This window comes from Pleurodeles waltl, chromosome 11 (assembly GCF_031143425.1).
Source record: "Pleurodeles waltl isolate 20211129_DDA chromosome 11, aPleWal1.hap1.20221129, whole genome shotgun sequence".
Classification (NCBI taxonomy): Eukaryota; Metazoa; Chordata; class Amphibia; order Caudata; family Salamandridae; genus Pleurodeles; species Pleurodeles waltl.
In genome coordinates, this window is record NC_090450.1 from 696,706,894 (window position 1) to 696,728,661 (window position 21,768).

General features: G+C 44.4%; 1 protein-coding gene across 3 annotated transcripts in view; it reads right to left on the bottom strand.

Moving 5' to 3' along the window:
- POLD2 (DNA polymerase delta 2, accessory subunit) overlaps window positions 1-21,768 on the bottom strand; it is a 67,890-nt gene that overhangs the window by 34,736 nt on the left and 11,386 nt on the right. For all 3 annotated transcript variants that reach the window (XM_069214251.1, XM_069214250.1, XM_069214252.1), the window contains 2 exons: window positions 3,127-3,248; window positions 1,244-1,367 (listed from right to left, as the gene is read on the bottom strand). In XM_069214251.1, coding sequence (XP_069070352.1) covers window positions 1,244-1,367; window positions 3,127-3,248 — 246 coding nt within the window. The remainder of the gene's footprint in view (window positions 1-1,243; window positions 1,368-3,126; window positions 3,249-21,768) is intronic.

Here is a 21,768-nt window from a genome sequence, read left to right on the forward strand (position 1 = left end):
AACTGAATCAAGGAGCACAACAAAAGGGTCTGATGTCAGCAGCACCACCTAAGGGTGGCAGCAGCACCGGGTCGAGAGGAGGCAGCATCAGTGGACTGATGTCAGCAGTATCAGTTTGATGACTGCAACAGCAGTAGGCATTCGGCATCAATATTGTGATTTGCCAGTAAGAACGCAAATGGCATAGATTATTCATCAAACTCTAGGCTTGCTTATTCCGCTAACGCAAAAGAATATTATTCTAAAATAAGGAAGACAAAGACCTACTTTTCCCTCCAGGTTACAGTACAATCCCACGCGACCTAAAAAAAACACTTCACTATCATTACAAAGCTCCAAATTCCTATTGCAAAGCAAAGTGATGTTCCAGCCTCCCGAGCTCAATGAGACACTATCCAAATTCTTTTCGACAAAATCACTATCAGTAGGAGGCGGATTCACATTCTATCCCTTCACAAGTACATTTTTAGTTCATTTTCGGGTCCCTTTAGCTAAGGCTGATGCAACACTAGAGGAATTTTCTCCTCAAGAAGATTTACATCTTGATAAAACCAATTCAACCCAACCCCCATAATGGATCACCATTAAAACTTATTTTTGCAAAAACATACGCATAAATGTGCAGCTATGATGGCAAAATGAAGCCTTTTGAAGGGCTTTGTTTTCCTGCCGCATACTGGTATCATGCACTGAATGCAAGCACAGCTTTTTGAAAGTACTGCTGAGAAGGAACATTTCAAGACAAGACTACACTATCACACTTCATTATCCTCTCAAAGAATGAGGGAAAGGCTGACTGACTGCTAGCTTGAGCATTACAGGGTTACCATGTGCACATGGCAGAGACATGGGGCCTGATTTACAAAGGGCCCCGCGCACCCGTGCTGGAGGCCCCACAGTCTTGGGGGAGTCTTCACACTTGTGGCGGAATCACCGCAATGAGAACTCGGAGAATTCCCTTTGCAGAGATCCCGCCCCGAGTGCCGAGACTCCCCCAGGACTGAGGGGACACCGCACGAGTGCGGAGGCCCTCTGTGAATCGACCAACTGAGTAAACACTAAACGTTCAACACTAGCTCTTATTCTGGTTGCTTGGTGAAGGGCATTCTTCCATAGAAGTGTGTCTACTCGAAAAATGAGGCATTTCTACCCTCCATTATCTGGCTTAGCGGCAGCGATCTGCCTGATCCTCTCGTGAGTTTTCTAAGCCCCCATTAGCATCATTTCCGCCCACAAAGCATACCTGTGACAAACTTCTGAATGTCTATGTTTCCCTCGAGCTTGATGCGCTGCAGCTCATCCTCCAGGATCAACTCATCTGTGGAGCTGATGTACTTTGACCGAAGTGGCTGTGGCAGTAGGTTGTGCTGCGTAGAACAGAAGCATTAAAAATGAACATTTTTAAATTGCTCTCCACATTTTGGTAAAATAATAGTATGGATTATATTGTGATTTCGCAGACTAGAAGCTAGTGTAATGTGGAAGCTGAGCTACAAACCTAGGAAGCACACATGACCCCTGTGCTGCTGCCTAGCTACTAGCCTTAACTCAGTGTTGTGAAACATAACCCAACTAATTAAATAAAAGAATCATTTTAAACTATTACAAGGTTATTGGTGAACCTTTCAGAAACTGGAACTTGCAGTAATTGCAAGTCAACAGGTTAAAGAAACTTGTTCCCTCACTACTCACTCTTTGCTGCTAAACAACGTCTTCTGACATCACTCTGTAATGCTTGAAATTTCCCTTCAAAAGTGCCTGCTCAAATGACTAACGGATTAACAACTCTGAGCATCTACTCAGTCTATCACGTGGAGGGCTTAGAAAAACCAAAGAAACCCCCCAGAAAAGTCGACTTTCTCAAAATCTGTTCCTGTTTTTGACGCATGTCCTGAGGTCTCTGTTTCAGCCAAAATGGCCAATTGATGCCCCCTTCACCAAGGCAGTGGTGAATGCTATGCAGGGGCGGCTCCTTTATTAGGGCGTGGAAGTGCTGCCTTCTCGCCAGCAGCAGCAGCTGCAAAATCTTTACAGGGAAATTATAATAAACTGAGTTTATTATTGTTCCTTCTAAAGGGTGGGCGGTGACGGGGGAACACGGAGGTGTCGAGCATGTGTGTCTGGCCTGCCGTCTCGGGCCAGCCAAACACACACGCGCAGTAGGCTCTCTCCAGACCGGTATCACAGTTGCTGGGCTGGAGAGAGCCTGCATAGGCTCACAGTCTGCCTGGGAACGCCCGCTCCTAGCCAATCCTGACGCTGCTTTGAGCAGCATCACGATTGCAGGCAGGGCAGGCTGGGAGCCTGTGCCTGCACTTGAGAACAGAGTAGCAGAGGAGCGGTGGAGCAGTGCGGCGGCAAGCAAGTGTTTATTTATTTAATTATTTTATTTAATTTTTATTTCCCCCTTCTCTAACCCTGTCATCCTCCCTCTCCCCCCACACCTGCCGCCCGCCCCTTCGGCACACTTAGAGCCGCGACTGATGCTATCTACACTACATATGAATCCTGACAGGGCTGAGCGATAACTGTCATTGACATGTTAATGCTAGTATCTCCGAGCATGCAGCAAAGTATTTTCAGTGCATCTGTTTTGACACTGGCACTGCCGGGTTGTTTAGAAACAGACTGTCTGTGCCTTGGCACAGCCATGTTGCTTCTAGTGTTGTTTAAGTGTTTATTAAGAGATTACTAGCGCTGTGGTCTTGTCAGGCTATTTCTAAAGGAACAAAGGAGGTTCAGAAGAAATGGCAAATACTTTGTTGTTGCTAGTATGCTTTGGCAAGGTTGCTTTTGGCATTCTCTAGACCAGACTGCCTCTCATTCGGCCTGAGTGTAGAATGGGGGTGCTGCACCTTTGCTAGAAGGCCTGCAAAGCCCACATGTAATGGGTGTGGGGGATTCAGTGTCTCCTTCCTGCTGTGTTTATTGCTACCGGACTACAGAAGGGTCCTGGATGTTAGGGTCCTGGCTATGCCAAGTAGGCAGCTGCTGCTTTACTGTGGAAGAGCAGGTCTGTGTGGCTTCGGCAAGCTCACTACACCCATACATTATTGTGAATGTGTTGATGACTGACATGGCTATGAAAAGCTGCCTGGTCTGTTCCTTGAGAGATTATTGACTTACCTCCTCACTGATCTCCCTCAGGATAGAAGGCTGCAGCTCCATGGATTTGAACAAAGTACCCACAACACAGCACTTCTCAGATCCCTGCAGCTCACACAACTTCCTCACCACAATATCCTTCCCTGGAATACAACAAGGAGAAAATCATGCATAAGTTAACATAACAATAAAATGACAAAAACCTTAATAGGCCTCAAACGCAATCGGACTGGATGCTGGTCATCAACATTGCTTGGCTTGCTGGACAACTGTTAATATTTATGGAAACGTGCTTTGCAAGACCCTTGGTATGGATAGTTTTGTATTACAATAAAAAGCCAGACTATATAAAACAGATTAAAGATGGGGAAAACTGGCACACTGTTACAACTGAGGACTTTACACCACATTACTAGAAAGAGCATTGCCAGCTACCTGTTTAAGGAATATCCTCTACCTCTCAAAGATGGATTGTATGGACATATTTTTCTAATTGAATTGCTTCCATAAGAAAAAGGGTGGTTTCTCAAAGGCATTCTCCTTCATGAGATTGACTGTCATTCATCACAGACTGCCCGAAAGATTTCAATATGCCCGTGTACAGCACTGTTTTGTTCACGATGATGCTCCTGCCAGTACTGTCAATACCATTTCAATTCTCTTGTGACAGCTTTAGAGATGCATGGAACTCACGCCACTCTTTTAGGGAAAGATACAGAACTAAACCTAAAACCAAAAACCTTTCACTCGCGGTTGGCTCTGAGTAGTTTTGGATCTTAGGGAGTGCATGTACAATATTTTTAGAATTGGCACTAAACCTCATGGCTTGTGTAAAAACTTTAAACTTCTGTTGAAAGCCCATGTTCCTAAGGTAGTAGAACTCAGAGGTCCTCATTATTATAAGTGTGGAAGAACCAAATTGGTAATTCTCCATCAAGTATTAAATATATTGTAGAAATTGATAATTCGCAGATACAGAATTATGAATTTTGAATTTCTGAATGGAGACTAGCCACAGCAATTGGTGTTTCCACAAAGATTCCACTGGGTTATTCTTCTAGTTTGGCCTGCTTTCCCCATGCACATTTAGAAAGGTTTTTCCTGGGAAAATGTATGCATGAAAAGAAAAAACACACTGTGGTCTAAACACACAACTTACAATTTTAATGTGTGGCAAGTACTCCAGTTTTCGCTCACACTGCAGATGTAGCATAGCTTGTAATTGAGGTTATAGGTTTCAAACAGCTCTCGCCCTAGTATAATTCAGCCTACACTTTTTAAGAAAAGCTCTATTTGAGCTTCTGTCTTTATCTTGAGGAACAACTTCACAAAGCTGTGCTAAGGTTGCAGACACAAATATAGCATTTTGACTATATTACTCCATGCCTACTATCCTTACAATAGTTTGCAGTTTCAAATGGATTCAACAAAAATCCTTGGGTACTGAACTAAAAAAAAAAAAAAAAAAAAAAAAAAAAAAAAAATGTACACGCCAGGTCCTCCATGTCAGTAAATCTGAAGCAGCTTTTCACTGCATGTAATCAAAGGTCGTAAACATACCTACCCTAGCAAGAGTTGTGCTTTTTACAATCATACATAGGCAGTCAACCTGCAGTTAGAAGAAAGGACGCAGTTGGTGAAATGACAGAGGAACTGGGGTCAAGAAAAGTAAAACGGCAGAAAAGAGTGACTCAATAAAAACATCCAATAAATTGAATATGCCACTGCCAGCAGAAATCAAAGGGTCTGCTAGTGTACAATCAGAGGAAGGGTGTTCAGGATTCAGGGAAGTAATTGAGCTGCACAGTGTTATATACTTATTAGGAAAGTTAATCTTTTTGTATGGTTCCCTTTCACATTGGGAGGCTGCTGAAACAAATTCCCAGTGCATGTGCTCTGATACTGTAAATATCACATATAACTGCCTAACCCCAATTGCCTTAGGCGACTCTGAGGTACAAGTGTGTAAAAATTACACATGGCATTGAGGTGAAATATCACATGTGGGCTACAGTGTGGTTTTGTATGATTCACATGGGATATTTCAAAACATGGCATCAGGTCTACCACTGCACCTTGAGCAGCTAGAGGCCAAAATCAGAGTTGGCATATGTCAGAAAAAAAAACTGCCGACCAGGTGCAGCTCGTCCGTATAGGGGGAGGAACGTCGTCCTGAGCCAGGAGCAACCACTGGAAATCCTTGTACATGGAAAGGCTGATAAGTTTTGTTTATTATCCTTTCCATGTAAAAGGGGTGGGGCATTGGGGGTGACGAGCTGAGGGGAGTGCACTCCCCTCAGAGCGCATGTGTGTTTGGCCAGCCGTCTCAGTATTAAGAGTCACACTGTGATGTCTGCCACAAAACAGCCAAATTCCCGAAACTGCCAGGACAGTGGAGGAGGGAAAAGAGGCGGACCCACCACCAGCAATGCCAGCCTGAGAAAAATCCTCCCATCATATTACAATCCACAAATCACGCCAGCAGTTCTTCCATTACGGAAAACCATTGGTTGTGTGAATCGCAGCAGTCTCAACTCATGTCTTTCAGAAAACCACACCAAATTGAATAATTTGAATAACACACACCTGATACACATCCACACACCCCACACATCTACTCACTGCACTATATAACACACCCCTACACAACCCACAATCCTTTGCAATCAAAACACCACATACAGCCACAGACAACCAACACCCCAGAGAGTTAAAATTTGCAAGAATAGTCACCCATAGACACTTCACTACGCACACATCACATGCCTGTACAAAATACAAATATTAGTACCACACACAATCCACCACACCTGTCACCCGCTCACATCGCAGCACCCTCATCTCACCATTTATCTAACTCTGCACACATTCACTTTGAACACAACCACACCAGCTACACAACCACTACCATGTCCCCACAAAAACACCCATCACAACAATGCAATGGCTCACTCACACTAACATCCCAAGCAAAACACAGCTATCGCCGAGTGCCCATATATAATGGCCACAGATCAAAGATCCAAAGCTAGAAACACACTAACCTGATTTGGAAAGTCAGATGGCTAAGTGGATGCACATGTAGTACATCCAGATACAGGCCAATGTCCAGTCAAAAGCTCTTATTTGTGCCAGCTATCATGCCAGACAGTTCACTAGGTAACAGAGGTGAACAGCCATGTCATTTATTTGACAATACCATATGCCATCAGCTGTACAATCACTACCAACATGGTTCATCAACATAATACATGGTGTATGAAATAAAGTTACAGAGTTTTATGTTGTATCCACATTACATAGTGCATCAGCTGTCAGTGCCTTGACATGATCCCCAGCAATGACACCGTCTGCAACTCACACAAATGCTAAAATACCCCTACTGTAACCTGAACTCTGCGTTTTACTCCCTCCAAAGGTAACCTTGACATTGTCACCATGGAGAGGATACCACTGCCCCTCTGGATGAAGGCCCCAGGGAGGACACTCCACTTCTATTGGGATGAAGCATGTGGACGTGACTTTTTCCTTATGTTTGTGTGATCCATGCAGGTCAACACCATCAGAAGAAGGGAATTTGGTGTGCAATCGGCAAGCAAGTGCAGACCCTGGGGGTCTACAGCCAGCAAAACACCCACTGTAGGAAGAGGCGGGAGGACCCGAGACAAGTTCAGGGCACCAAGATGTGCATCAGGGGCATGCTGCACTATTTATATTTGTCCTGGAGTTCTTTTCTTGGTGCATTTTTGAAAATGGCCGACTTTGTTTGTATGTGACTATTTGTGTGTAAGTAGTGCTAATGCTACCTGTTTTGTTTGGTCAGCATGTGAGGTTGTGTGCAGTGCATTTGTACCCCAGTGATGTGTGTGTGTTGTGTGATGGCCATGTGTATGTTGTGGACATGCTGTTCTCATGGTATTGAATGGTGCTTGTTTTTACATGTGTTTGTTGCAGTGTTGTGTGCCTTTGTGTGGTTTGACTGTTTTTGTGTGTGGAGAATGGTATGTCAGATATATTGTGATGTGTGTTTGCTGGGTATGCCGAATGCTGCGTTGTATGGTTGTGTGATAGTGTGTGTTTGTTCCCTGTCAGTGGTACGTTGTGTTGTATATCAATGGGTGGTGTCTATTGTGGGTGCTTGCCAATGCTTTGATGGTTTAGCGGTTGTGGTGTTGTAGTGTCGTTTGGTAGTGTTGTGTGCTGTTGTGTGTGACTTTGCCAGTGCTGTGTTTCTGGGAGTAGGTGTGTGTGAGAGATGGCTGTAGTGTGGGTACGTGCGGGTGTGTATGTGGCTATCAGGTTGTGGTTGTGTGTGTGTGTGTGTGTGTGTGTGTGTGTGTGTCGCCCTCGCCACCCATTCCTGATTGGTATGTTGTGTGTGCATAGGTACTTTGACAATTTACAACAGTGACAGGTAAGTGTGTGTACTCCCAGTTGTTGTTTTCATCTTCGGCCTTGATTCCGGTGTCTCTGGGCGAGCAGGAGCAGCAGGAAGACGTGTAGTTCTGGTTCCATGACAGCTCAGGACAAGTATGGCTTCCTAAAGGTGAGTGTCTCCTTTTATACGGTTGGTTATACAGTTGGTTTCCGCCTGGGTTTCTGTAGAGGTTTGACTGCGGCGGAAACCTTGGCGATGTGCTCCTTGTAATCTGTCCGTCTAACACATGGTCTCTGCCAGCCTGCAGGTGGCTACCGTCATTTGTGGCAGCTGGACCGCACTGGCGGTGCCAGTAGTGCTTTGGCTGTGTTCTGTCATAACATAGCGGTGCGACCGCCACCGCCAACATGGAAGTCCTGGGACCACCAAACTCGTAATGAAGCCCCAAGTCTTGATTTTAGTGCAACATACGTTCTGGAGTCTTTCCTCCTTCATATGATTTGAAATACAATTGTATTTACAATTCAGCAAGATAGCACACATTTGAAATACAGACCATTTATTAGTAAAAAGCAGCTTAAACATTGTAGATCATGCAGATATCTCAGGTGCACTGTGTAAAGCAGTTCCACCCAAAAGACCCAGTAAATGTTCTCTTATAACACCACTTTTCATGATGTCTTTAATTTATCCGAATACTTGGATGGAATTTTGACAGGTGATGCCTGACTAAGTGTAATTCTTGTTTATTCAGTTGCATAATGGCTCCTTGTCTACTTCAACATAGCTTGACTATCCTCTCAGTCGTTCCTTAGAAAACAATCCACCCTAGCTTTCTGTACTGTACATCCACTGCTTGCTATTACATGTAGCAGAATTTCCTAATTCGATAATTTTCTTTGAATAAGGATGGGGTACTACATTTCCTTTTGCTATCTGTGTGCAATTCATGTAAGTTATAAAAGGATATTTCCTTTCTTTTTGGGAATTAAACTTCCTTAGCTGTTCTTGCATACCTAAATTGCTTCCATTTTCAATGGCTACTAGAGGACATTCTGTAACCAATTTGTTTAGATCAGAGTCAAATTCAATTGGACTTCCAATTCCTGCAAAAATCTTGTGACATAAATTGTAATTGTAATAGTATTTATATAGGGCTTACTACCCCTGACGAGGAGTCGAAGTGAATTTGGTGTGTAGCACGCTACTCGGAACCCAAGAGGAATTAGTGGTGGATTAGTTTAGAGTTAATTTGAGCAGAGGGTATGTGAGTTTGTCATATGGAGTGACTAGAGTAATGGAGTCGATCCTGCTCTTTTCTCTATATATACACACTGACAACTCCTTTCTCGCTAAGGCTTGTGCTTTGTCATCATCTTTCCACAGTATGGTTACACTGTATCCTATTTTTGGAATTTCACTTTCAGAACTTTAATGGGTGCTCTAATTTCATCTTTTTCAGAAATAATGTGTTTAGGTCTGAGTATCTTACTACATGGAACGTGTATCTTCAATGGTTCTGGGCGGATTGTATAAGAAGTAACTTATTTAGATCACGAATAGTGTAATTCGGTTCCCATTGCAAATCGTTCTTTGTCACTGTACATGCAAAAATGTGATCTCCTTTTCTTGTGTATTGTAAGTGAACTGTATTTTTGATGGTACTTACATGCAAACAGTGTACATTATTCACAATTCTTTTACCCTAGTGTGCAACACCAAAAATATATATATTTTTTGTTATGCTTTCATACAACACTAGCTCAGTTTTCAATTCCTCTTTATCGAGAATATTTTTCCACACATTCCTTTGCTTATTAGTTGTCATTTCATTGACGTTAGACTGTAAATAGTAATGTAGGTATGTCACTAGTGGTTGAAATACTGATTCGGTCTTAGGTAAACTAAGATGAAATGGTGGGTGGTTTGATTTTCATTAATTTTCTGAATTTTACATAACGCAGGAAAATTGAGATAATCCAAGATTGAAGTCTGAAAACGTTCTGTGGTCTATCATCATGTTGTTTTTCTCAGTCCGTCTTAAAACTTGTTGTCTTCAATCCTGTTAGCATGGCCCTCTCAAAGAGATCTATAGTGATATTGTTTCTGGCAGGATAAAATGTATATTTTGCTGTAAATCATTCACAATTCTCATATTCAAATTTGATATAGTCGTCTGTGAAAAGAAAAGGTTTAGTCACATTTTTTAAATAAACATATGCATTTCTACCTTTGTGGAAAACAAATACTTGCTCTGTGCTAGGAATAAAAGGCATCCTTTTTGTAGTACTCTCTAGGGCCTTCATTTGCTTTAATTTGTCTAATGACAGGTGAAAGGCTACACTTGTCTGGATCTGTGTGATGCCTTCTTCTCTTTAACCTCTAGGTTTTCTTCTTGTTAGGTGCTGATGTAAAAAAAAAAAAAAAAAAAAAAAAAAAGGAGTACAACTTTCTTTTAGTTCTTCCAGCTTTTGTTTTCAATCTAGAGGGACCAAACCCAACTTCTGCAACGTCTTTAAGCTTGTTGTGCCTGGTACTGACAAATCCAAATATTTAGTTTTCCCCTGAACCTTTCCTAGGTTGTCTTTGTCACCCTACTGTAAACTTTGTCCATTAAATAGTTCTTTGTGTCTCTTCTACATTTTTAGGTCGAGCATGAGCATTCAACCTCGTGTATACTTTTAGTATATTTCTGCTGGCTTAAAGCAATTTCATTTGTTTGTTGCAGAGTCCTTTAAAATTCTTGCTCGCTAGTGGTCAGTTCTGCCTTTTCCCCCCTCCTTTTTCTGTTTCAGAACAGTGACCAAATGCTGTATTATTACACTTTGATTTCTTTATCTGGTGCTGTGACGGACTACTTTGGCATTTCTTTGGTGCTCACTTTTTCATGTGGGTATTTTAGGCTGGTAGCTGCCCGTGTTTTATAGCAGCATTCCGTTCCTCTCACCTCCTCCCATGTCGCTGACATTTGTTTTGGCTTTATTCCAGTGCTGTTCTCACCCCCGGCTCCTAAAATAAGCTTATTTTACAAAAAAGAACCACCCAGGCGTTTAGCATGAATGCCACAATATGCTGTTTCTGGTATAATGTAGCTAAACCTAGAAGCAATGATGTGCAACTTGCTTAGCCCCGCATCTGCAGTCTCTCCCTCAGGGCTCCTCCCTGCCAGCAGTCAGGAAATCACACACAAGGCATTGCTTATCTCCTTTATTGGGGCCATAAATCTTCTCAGTCTGCTCTGCTATTGTTAACTTTATTACAGCTTTGTTGAAATGAGTGGCAAGAATGCTTGCAAGACTTCTTTCTGTTAAAATAAAAAGAACATACTTGTCCAGCCTTATTTTCCATTGTCTCTCCTCAAGGGCTTGTGATTTCTGATATCAGTAGCCGCCAGTGACCACCAAAACATGGCAGGAAAAGACGAAATTATGAGACAGGGTTGAAAAATGTATGTGGCAAGAAAAGTTCAGTTATGAATTTACAATACCAATAACTGTAACTGAAGTAAATGTGAGAACTACTGCATTGCAAATGCTTGTCTTATATTTTTCGAGTCAACTCTTTCCTGTAACCATCTCACATATATTGCACAATTAATGTAATTATGAACAAGCAGCAGCTGACCAGTGTTTTGCAGACATAGTAGCTGACTGAGACATGCTCAGAATGAGGATAGGCTTACACACGGATAGAAGGAACTGCATAAAAAGTTTGAGCAACTGATCTACTATTCTCTGTAAGGCTTATGAGTTACATTAAAACCCAAATAAGACTTACAATTTTCACTTTTATTTCTTTATTCAGATATGCAAGATGAATATAATTATTAAACAAGTTCATCTTAAGAAAGATGTGCATACCCTGAAATGGAGTGGGAAGTCCTAAGCACCTTCATTATCCCTTTTATACGCTGTGCACAGCCTTCACCCAGGTCCTATACCTAACCTCCTTCATCTGTGTACAACAGCGTATGGTTACAAGGTTATCCTGGCCTTGCACTAGGCTTAATTTTCTGGTTGCCAAATTTCATGCAGCTTTCTCAAACTGCACCAAAGTTATTACTGGATTAAACTTTTCTTTGTGGCTCCTGACAGATCTACTGAAAATCTGTCCTAAAGAAACCAAAAGCTAAACCTTCAAACCTGTCCAACGGTACTACAGTTATTAGCAAACTGACACTTTTTGACCCCATGCTAACTTTGAAATGTGCCACACACTTTCATGTAGCTGTATGAAATTGAGAAAACCTTGAGAAGGCTAAACATGTTATGTATCTGCAAAACATTTATGCAGATCCATCAAATATTGCTAAATGTATAAGTAAATCAAGAATGTTTTGACCACTCCCTCTACAAAAAACCTGGTTCAGGATGTAACTAGTTAACTGTCTGCCAGATTACATGCAGTTTCATTAAACAGCACTAAGGTTAAAAGCAAATAAAAATTGTGCTGCCCTCCCCCCTGCCATTTAACTTTACCACCATTCAAAGATTGGCACAAAATGTGGCATACCAACTGAAAACTAATCATTCCAGGCTTCTGCCATATTTTGTGAAGATTTGTCACACAGTGTCAATGTTACTAGAAAATGAACACTTTTTGCCCTTTCTTTTAACTGTATACCTTCTTGATGAACCTTCATTAACTAACATATCAACCGAAGACTGGACAGGCTAGACTTTTGCCAAATTTCGAGCAGATCCATCAAACTATGACCAAGGTGGTTATTCAGAGTGTGGTGGTAACCTGACCGCCACGCCGATGACGGTGTAATGACCGCCACCAGGGTGTCGGTGCAGACCGCCATACACCGAGTAAGGCGGTGAACCCAACGCAACACATACAACTCTCCACCAGTACCGTCACCGCCGACAAGCAGCATCCAGCGCCGGAAGTAAACTTCATGCACGCAGAAGCCAATGTATCGCCTACCATATTCTGAGTCACCACGCCGCTAGGATATCCAGGGCGGGCTAGATGCCACAAAAAGCATGACGGAAACAGAAAGTACAAAAGGAGACACCAACCTCCCGGCACAGAGGCGCCTCCGCAGCTGCTAGTCTTCCCAGCGTTGTACCTCACCATACACGTTCAGGGCCACCGACAACGACGAAGATGACAACCATAAGTACGCCTAGCACAGAGGGGAGGAAATGGCAGTGATACACTCCCACACATAACACACATTTCTCACACAGACAGCGAAGGCCACACACAATATACGTCAATGCCAAGTACACAATACACACACAAAGCCAAGCAGACACGTGCCAAACATACAGGATAACGCACACCAACACATCCCATAACCACACAACGACAACTAGACCACAAACACCTTAACGCAGGCACAGACAGGCATATTGTGCGACACCACACATACACACACCAAGAACTGTATGTAGCAATGACACACAATCAAAAGCAGTGAACACACATCCAAACAATGACACAGGTGACACAAAACGTACAAACAACAATAATTGAAATCCACACATGCAGCATCAGACGCACACAACACCCCATATAATTCCACAAGCAAGCAGTCAGACACATTACAACATGCCCATGCCCATGCCCATGGCACAACCCATCTACCCAGCGAATCCAACAACACAGACACAACCCATACAGACCTCACACACTGTTGCACACAGATGTCACACCACCATGTAGAAGGAAACCAGGACAAGCATCTCAACTTGCCAACCACAGCAATGTGGGCAGTTGTATTCTTCAACAAATAATAAAAATGAACTATATACAATATGTGCCAATGGCAAATCCAGTGTCCAGAAATGCAGGACACATTGTCCATAACTCATGGGCCCAACTTGACTCCTGACAGCAAATAGGCCTCCACGTCATAGGGGCATCAATGGAACAGGCAGGCACCTCAGGGACGTACGGGTGTGGGGCTGGCTTGGATGTGGAAGTGGCACGTTTCAGTTTGGGAGGGGTGACTTTGGCACTGGGAGGGGAGGATATCTTGCTGGGTGGAGGAGTTGGGGAAACACCAGAGGGGGCTCCCAAGGAATGGGAGGTGGAAGGGCCTGAGAGGGGAAAGGGGACGAGGATCAAGGGGTGGAAGAGGAGTAGAGAAGAGGTCAAGGGCGGCAAGAAAAACTTTCTTAGGTACACAGGGCGGTCACATGATTGAGGGTTGGGAGTGGAGGTAGAAGGTGTAGTCTGACGTGTTGGTGTGCTGTATGTGGATGCTGGTGTGTGCCATGTGGGTGGTGGCTGAATGTTGGGTGGGTGCGTGTGCATTCATTGGGAAGAGGGGGCAGAGATGAAGGGAGAGGGAATGGGAGAAGTGTGAGTGAATGCTGCGGTGGTGTGTGCAAGTGAGGTGGATGTGCTGCAGGTGGCAGAGACTTAGTTGTGTTGAGTGCAGATGTGGTGTGTAAGGTGTGTATCTGGAGTCTGCTGTTGGGGGGATTGAGGATATGACAGGAGTGATAGCAGGACCAGTGTGTGATGATGCAGTGCTGGCAGGTGTGAGTGGAGATGTGACTGTAAGGGAGGAGGTGGTGGGGGAAGTGTCTGTTGTGTTTGCAGATATGTGTTGTGTGTGTGCATGCCTGCGTGAACGTTTGTGATGCCTATGACTATCTTTGCGCACCTTGTCTGTTGTAGTGGGTGTATGCTGGTATGTAGGTGTGCTTTGGACAGGTGTAGGGAGAGGGGTTGTGGATTGGGAACAGGTAACTGGAGGGGGGACGGAAGATGAAGGGACATTGGCTGCCGTCAACGAGGAGGCCAGAGCCTGAAATGATCTCTGTAGGCACGACAAGGCACAGTGAATACCTTTCAGGAACGCACTGGACTACTGCATCTAGGAAGCCAGTCCCTGGATGGCATTCACAATGGTTATCTGCCCCACAGAGATGGACCTCAGGAGGTCAATAGCCTCCTCATTGAGGGCAGCAGGGCTGACTGGGGCAGGGGCAGAGGTGCCTACGGCGAAGGAGATGCTCACCCTCATGGGTGAGCGGGCATGGGCAACTGGGTGGGGTGCTACAGGGAGGGCGGTGCTGGTATGCAGAGTGGTGGACAAGGATGGTGCTGGGGTGGTCCCAGATGGGTCCACCACTGCCAGGGAGCCACCACTGGAGAAGGAATCTGTATCAGATGTGTTGGTAGATCCAGTCTCCCCTCGCCCTCCTTCCCACTAGTCCCCTCGGCTTCACAGCTGCAGGGAGAAAGGGTCTGTCTCATAGATATGTGTTCTGCTCTCATGTCGGACATTTGTATCCCTCATAACACAGTCAGCACTCTGCCTAGCATTGTTACCTATGGTCATGTTCCCTTTTCCACACAGGTGACTCCGGATACCCCAACCTGCCCTGGCCCCTGACACCTCTGAGACATACAACTATAGGAGGTACAATGAGGCACATGGCTGGACAAGGCGAGTGACTGCATGGCCTTTCAGTCTCTTGAAAGCTAGATTTTGTCACCTTCATGTGTCTAGTGGTGCCCTACAGTACCGACTAGGGAAAGTCTGCAAGATCATTGTTGCATGCTCCATAATGTGGCCCTTAGAAGGCACATCCCACTGTTGTAGGAGGGGGACATTGATGCTGGAGCAGTGTTTGGGGTCGGTGACTCTGATGCTGAGGGGTAGGCAGACGAGGATGAGGCAAATAACAACAGGACTGACATGATTTGTCTCTACTTTCAATGATGCACAGGTATGTGTGAATTGTATGTCATCTGCACATGGAAGAAGTATTGCTGCAGCCAATCTGTAGCCAGTATGTGCATGCATCAAGGTGTGTGTGGGGAATAAAGCCTTCCATCTTGGTTTCCGAACTTGAAGGGAAGTTGACTTACCATGAGGGGTAGTGGAAATGCACTGCTGATAAGTACATGTGTGGAATGCTGGTGCCATTGCGGTACAGCCTTATAGTTGTACCAAAGGTTAAGGTCCTCAGTCTGCCTGTTTGGGTATATGTTAGGGGGACTTATCAGTCTTGCCCTGCTGCGTAGGCATGTCAAGCTGCATTGTCAGCTGCTGTGTGGCAAGTACCTGTTCCTGACTACTCAGGGAGGTGAACAATAGAGGATGTTACCTATGTTATAACTTTCCTGTCCCACACGTGTGCGAGTGCCTATGCAGACCCTTACATATGTGGTACCATAGCTACTGGGCCAGTCATCCTGTGTATCTGTTCAAATGCTGTGGATGTATGTCTTGGTTCACAAGCCTTCCAACATTGTGCCTGGTTCCATTTCATTTTCCCTCTTCGGATCACATCTCTGTCTGCAAGCTGATTTCTGTATTGTCTGTTGCCATAGTTTACACTGGTTATCATTACAATTTGGATACACTTACCCACCTGCTAGGGTGTCCCACTGCATCTGTCACTTCAACATTATTGTGGTGCCGGCATGTGTATAGATTTGCTGCTTGGAAATAGGATTGCCACTACATACAATGAAGAGACGTGCACCATGACTTGTGTGAATTTGTGTTTAAGTGTATGACATCACAGTCCAGAGGAGTTGGGTAATGGTGTGGGTGTTGTTCAGAGCGGGTGGTACAGCTGTTTGTCTCACGGGTCTTGTATCCATGTGCCCTGTATGCTGTGTACTTGGTATTGGACAGCCAACAGGGTGTAACAGTGGCACACAAGGGTGACAGTTCAGGAGAGGGATCACTTCCTGGTGGGGAGACTGGTCTTGGCCTCAGGTCCTGCAGGATATCTGGAAGGGTGACCTCTTTTGCGGGGGAGTCCCTCAGCTGCAGGGGTAGGGGTGCTGGTGGCCTGTTGGTCCTCCTGCTGTGCCTCAATTCCAGTAGCAGGTGCTGATGTTGTTAGAAGTGGTGCTGCCTGACTACTGGATGGGGCCTGCTGTTGGGTTGAGGATGCCCGCAGGATATTGTTCAACTCCTTGAACTCCCTTAACACGGAGACCATGGTGGCACTGAGTGCCTGCCACTGCTGCATGGCCTCCTGGTGGTATTCCCCCTGCAGCCTTTGCATGTCCTGCAAGGTGGTGAGTATCTGGACCATCTTGTCGTGGGTTTGCTGGTAGGCTCCCAGGACTCTGGAGAAGACCTCCTGGCCAGTTGTGTCCTGTACCTACCTCGTCCCTTGGCCCACAATTGCCCTCCCACTGGCCCTTATCCCCTGTGCCTGTGCCCCTGGTGCAGTGTGCCCCCTTCCACTGATACCAGGACCGTCACTGTCTTCGGTTTGCACAGTTGACTCCTGTTACTGTCCTGTGGGGCACACTGATGTATGATGTAAGCTTGAGACACAGGTATGGGAAGGTGGGTTCAGCTGTGCATTGGCTGCCAAAAGGGAGGTGGTTACAGTTGTGGGCAGGGGGAGGCTGGTGGTGGTGGACTGACCATTCATGCCTGATGGGCAAGGTTCATGGTCCATATCCAGACTTCCAGGGGAGTCCTCCCCTATTTGACCTGCTTCCAGGCCTGGGCTTTCTGTCACTGGGCTCCTCTGCTGTGTGGCAGTACTTGGGAGACCAGTGGAATAGGAGGTATTGTGTCAGATGATGGTATTGTAGCAGTGACTCACATGGTTGTATGCCATCATCAACTGGATTTGCAGGGCAGTAATGATGTTGACAGTTACCAGTCCACTCCTTGTGTTATCATCAGTGGAATGTTGCAATGGGCCTATTATGGAGGATAGTTAATGTATGTCTTGCTACTGTCATTGCCATGTACTGATCCTCATTCCTTAGACCTACTGGTGATGGGGAGTGACATGGTTTAACGTGCAATTGCAGAGATGTGATGTGGCTGTAGCAGTCATGAAAGGGTACAGAGTGTTGCATTGTGGTAGATGTGGTGCTTGATGCAGTGTGAGGTATCCATGCACTAGGTGGGCCTTTGAGGGAATGATGTCAGTAGGGTGCTGTGGCATGCAAGGGTGGGTTTTGAGTCCATGATTGGTTTGTGCACGTTAGGGTGGTGTGAGGGGGGTGGGAAGGTTGTGGGGGGACATGTTGGCCGGGGAGTACAGTACACTTACCAGTGTCCAGTCCTCTAGGTATTCCCGTCAGCCCTTCTAGATGTAGAATGGCCAGGACCTTCCTCTCCCACTGTGACATTTCTGGGGGAGCCATTGGGGGCCCACCAACAGTCCGAATAATGGCGATTTGCTGCCTGGAAGCCATGGCCCGTAGCTTCCCCCATAGGTCGTTCCACCTCTTCCTAATGTCCTCCCTTGTGGGTGGATGGTTCCCCACTGCATTCACCCTGATGACTAGCCTCTGCCACAAGTCGTTCTTCTGGGCTATGGATGTCTGTTCCACTCTAATGATTTCGTCACCTTCAGCTCCTCTTCTGTGAATCATGGGTTTTTTGGTGGTGCCATGGTGGTTGTGTTGTGGGTGTAAGTTGTGCAGGGATTCTGGGTGTGCTCTTTGTTGATGTGAGTTTGTGTAGAGGTATGTGCTTTGTGGTGTTTGTGTACAGTGGTGTGTTGTGTGATGACTGTTCAGTGTGATAGTGCCTAGGTGCAGAGCCTTCTTTCAGTGTGCTTCTGCCTCACTCTGTCAGAGTTTCTGGTTGCAGTGGGGTCTGGGTATGTGTATGTGTGCGTGTTTGTTTGGTAATACCGTGGACAGGTGTGTGTATGGGTCTCAGGTGTTGGTTAATGGTATTGTCCAATGTGGTGCAGTGTTCTGGTGGTGGTGCCTTTTTTTCCAGCGGCGGTTCAGACCGCCAACGGATTGCCACCGTGTTAGGACCGCAGTGCTGATTTGTGAATCGTTATTTGGCGGGCAGGATATTCTCGGCAGCGCGGTGCTGGTGGTGCAGCTGCCTCCTTCACGCCATCGTTTTAGCAGACGGTGTCGTTTTTTGGGTGTATTTTGGGCGGTATTGTGGGTGACTCATAATGCGGCGATCTTCACTCCACCATCACTGGCTGCCTTTCGGTGGCCGCTTGCACGACGGTCTTCGGTAATGACCGCCAAACTCGGAATGACCACCTAAGTTACTAGTAACTAAAATGTATTTTTGACTTTTCTTTAACTTTAATACCTACCCTGTCCCTTCACAATGGATCTTCAGAAAACCCGAAATGTCAGCACTGGGTTTAAGTTGCTAACTGTTTGCCATATTTGATTCAGATTCATCAAACAGTGCCAAAGTTATAAACAAAATAAATGTTACTGACCTATCAGACATACCAATAGAAACATAATCAAATGACTGCATTTACCATGATGCATTGGTGCTATTTTATGCTGGAGTGTGAGGCAGGGTGCTCCCTTTTTTGTGAGAAACATAATCCTGTCAAATTTCTGCCAACTTTTGTGCATACTTATCATACAGTGCCAAACATATTACAAATTAACACTTGTTTGACACCCCATTTTTAATTGCCTCCCAGTTAATGGATGTGCACAAATTTGAAATGATCACGATCAATCTCAGCATATTGTCTGAGACTGTCACATTTATCAAACTGTGAAAAAGTTATAAGAAAAAAAACAAATGGCTTGTCAACTGACAAGATATACAGAGGTCTACCCACCTAGCACCTTTATCAAATGCAAAATCTCTCTGAATAAAACTACTGAACAGATTCACACCAAAAGCATGCTTTCTCAGTAAAGTCCTATATTCACGCCAAGTTTGGCATAAATCCATTGAGCAGCTTAGACTGCAGGTGTGAGCAAAAATTCCTATTGGCAGTAAAAAAAAAAAATTTAAAAAGGGAAAACAGTTTTTGTTTAAGCTGACCTTAACCTTTTTGACCCCTTGCATGGATCTGCATGAATATGTATCACCTACTGGCGGATGCCAGTACGTCGTTATAGTTAGGACCATGTTTCCATAGAAAAAGCATTTTTTTACTTGCCTATATCTTTGGCACCGTTTGACGAATCTTCACACAATCTTCCGAAAAAAAGTGTTGCACACAGAAAGTTTCAGGGTGATCCATCAAGCAAGGGCTGAATAAAAGAGGGGGTCAAAAAAGTTGTGTTTCCCATGTTAATTCCTATAGGACCGTTAGACACATCTACAGCCCGAACGACTGGACTGAATTACAATACATTTGGCAGAAAGCTAGCTTTTGGTATGCAGACTGATCTTTTGCTTATTTGGTGTAAAGCCTTTCAGTAGTTTTTAGGAGAAAATTAGGGAAATCCCAAATTGTATATTTTTGGACACTGCATCTTCGCAAATTTTCTGCGAATGTGCCTGAGAAAGGGAGCGCTGTAATTGACTGACCACAACCTGTCTAGAAAGTTGCGGCTGCCATTTTATTTCACGGGACACAGTCCCCCAGGGTGAAAATCCTAATCGAAATTAACATAAGGGATCAGGGCGCAGGGGTGTAACATAGGTGTGTTTTAGGGGCAAATTATGGGTTTTTGATAATTTTGCATTTCCATGTACACACACTCAGAATACTCATACGCCCACTCACACACCCACTCAGACACTCATGCAAACAGTCAGACTCACACACCCACTTTCAGACCCACTTAGACACTCACACACCCGCTCGCAGATCCACTGACAATGACATGCCCTACAGCTAACCTGCGCTGTGCACAGCCAAAGGCCATGCGTGGCATGTGGTTATGTGGTTATAAGGGCTTGAGTGAAAGGCTTGGCAGCGGTCCAGGCTTTGCGACCAACTTCTGCCTCGCACCGCCAAAGACAGTGCGCAGCAGGGATTAGAATAACGTATAGTAATTAAAATTACTTTATGTTAAAAACCATAGAAATTCACTGAAAAAACAAAGGTTACAGGGGCATTATAGTTAGGCTCCGAATGTACTCGTACAAAACCACATAAATTCAGCAGTTATAGGTAGAGCTCCTTCAAGATACTATAACTCATGCTCTAAAGTAACTATAACTCGCACCTTCACCATGCACAGCTAATTACTCCACATATTATATAATTGACAAGATCTGGTATGGCATCTTTGATATTATCACTGCAACATTGGCAATAAAATTATTGATAAGAAAACTGTGCTTGGCAAGGGCGCAAGTTATAGTTACTTGAACAAACTTTAACTATAACTACTGAATTGCTATGGTTTTTTGTGAGTAAATTCAAGTCCTAACTATAAGATCCCTGTAACCTTTGTTTTTTTCAGTGAATATATTGTCTTAGGCCACCAATCGCTCCAGCACTCTCCAGCGGGTGCAGTCCCACACGCACAAGGGTGGACTCACTGTAACAATTCCTCTCCCACAGTACAAACGGCTCCGCACTCTCAGGGAAGTATCCTTACGTTTTTTATTTAAATGCTGTCAAAACAAACGTGTTTCTGAAAGCGCCTTTATCAGTGTTGAAATTCTTCTATATTGACTATATACCCCTGGGAGAAAGAGGAGGTGATCGAGAATTACAATTAAGATGTTTAGAGTCCAGATATATCATTGAGCTTCAGACAAAAATACCATTTGGACTAAACAGTGAGGAACAATTGGCGATTCACCTAGATTAGAACAGTAGCTTGTACGAATATTGATTGTAAAGGGATGGAACACTGATTAGGAAGGCCCATTCAGGGCTATATTTTGGGAGTAAAATGAAATGAATTTATTTTCAATGATGTCGGGGAATTCTATAAGACAGCATTAATGTCTAATTAGCCCGCTCAGGGCATGCTAATGGTCTAAACTTATGAAATGAAATGATATCACATAATTAATATAGATGTGTAAGAAATGTTATATTCTGATTGGCCCATTCAGGGTGTAATAACATTTTAATGAGCAATGGAAAGAAAAAGGAAGAATGATGAATTGGTAATACTGTAAGACGTTATAAAATGGTGGACGCTGTATGATCTAGGTTACATTGGCTTTCATATTTCAATTTGCCCCTTTTCAGTGCTGATGAAAAAGAATCATGTGTATTAAAATGCGTGACTCTCTGCAGTACGCCGACACTAGCAAAGGCGCTCGCCAAAACACGTCTGCTTGTCTAGAAAGCGTGTGAATAAAGAATGTAAGGATACTTCCCCGTGAGTGCGGACCCAGTTTGTACTGTGGTAGAGGAATATATATATATATATATTTTTTTTTTTTCTTCTCCAAATGGCCCCCATCAAAGCGCACTCTATGAAGTCGGTGCTCAATGTCAGGGACGGGCCAACCCTGTAAAATATTTGTGTTCCATAGACAGAGCATTTTTTTGTTTTGCCAATAACTTTGGCACCGCTTGACGAATCTTCAAAATTTTTTCGAAACTTATACTTTGGTCAATTCAGCTGCCGTCACGAAAGTTTTTCAGGGTGATCCATGAAGCGGGGGCCAAAATAAAGGGGGG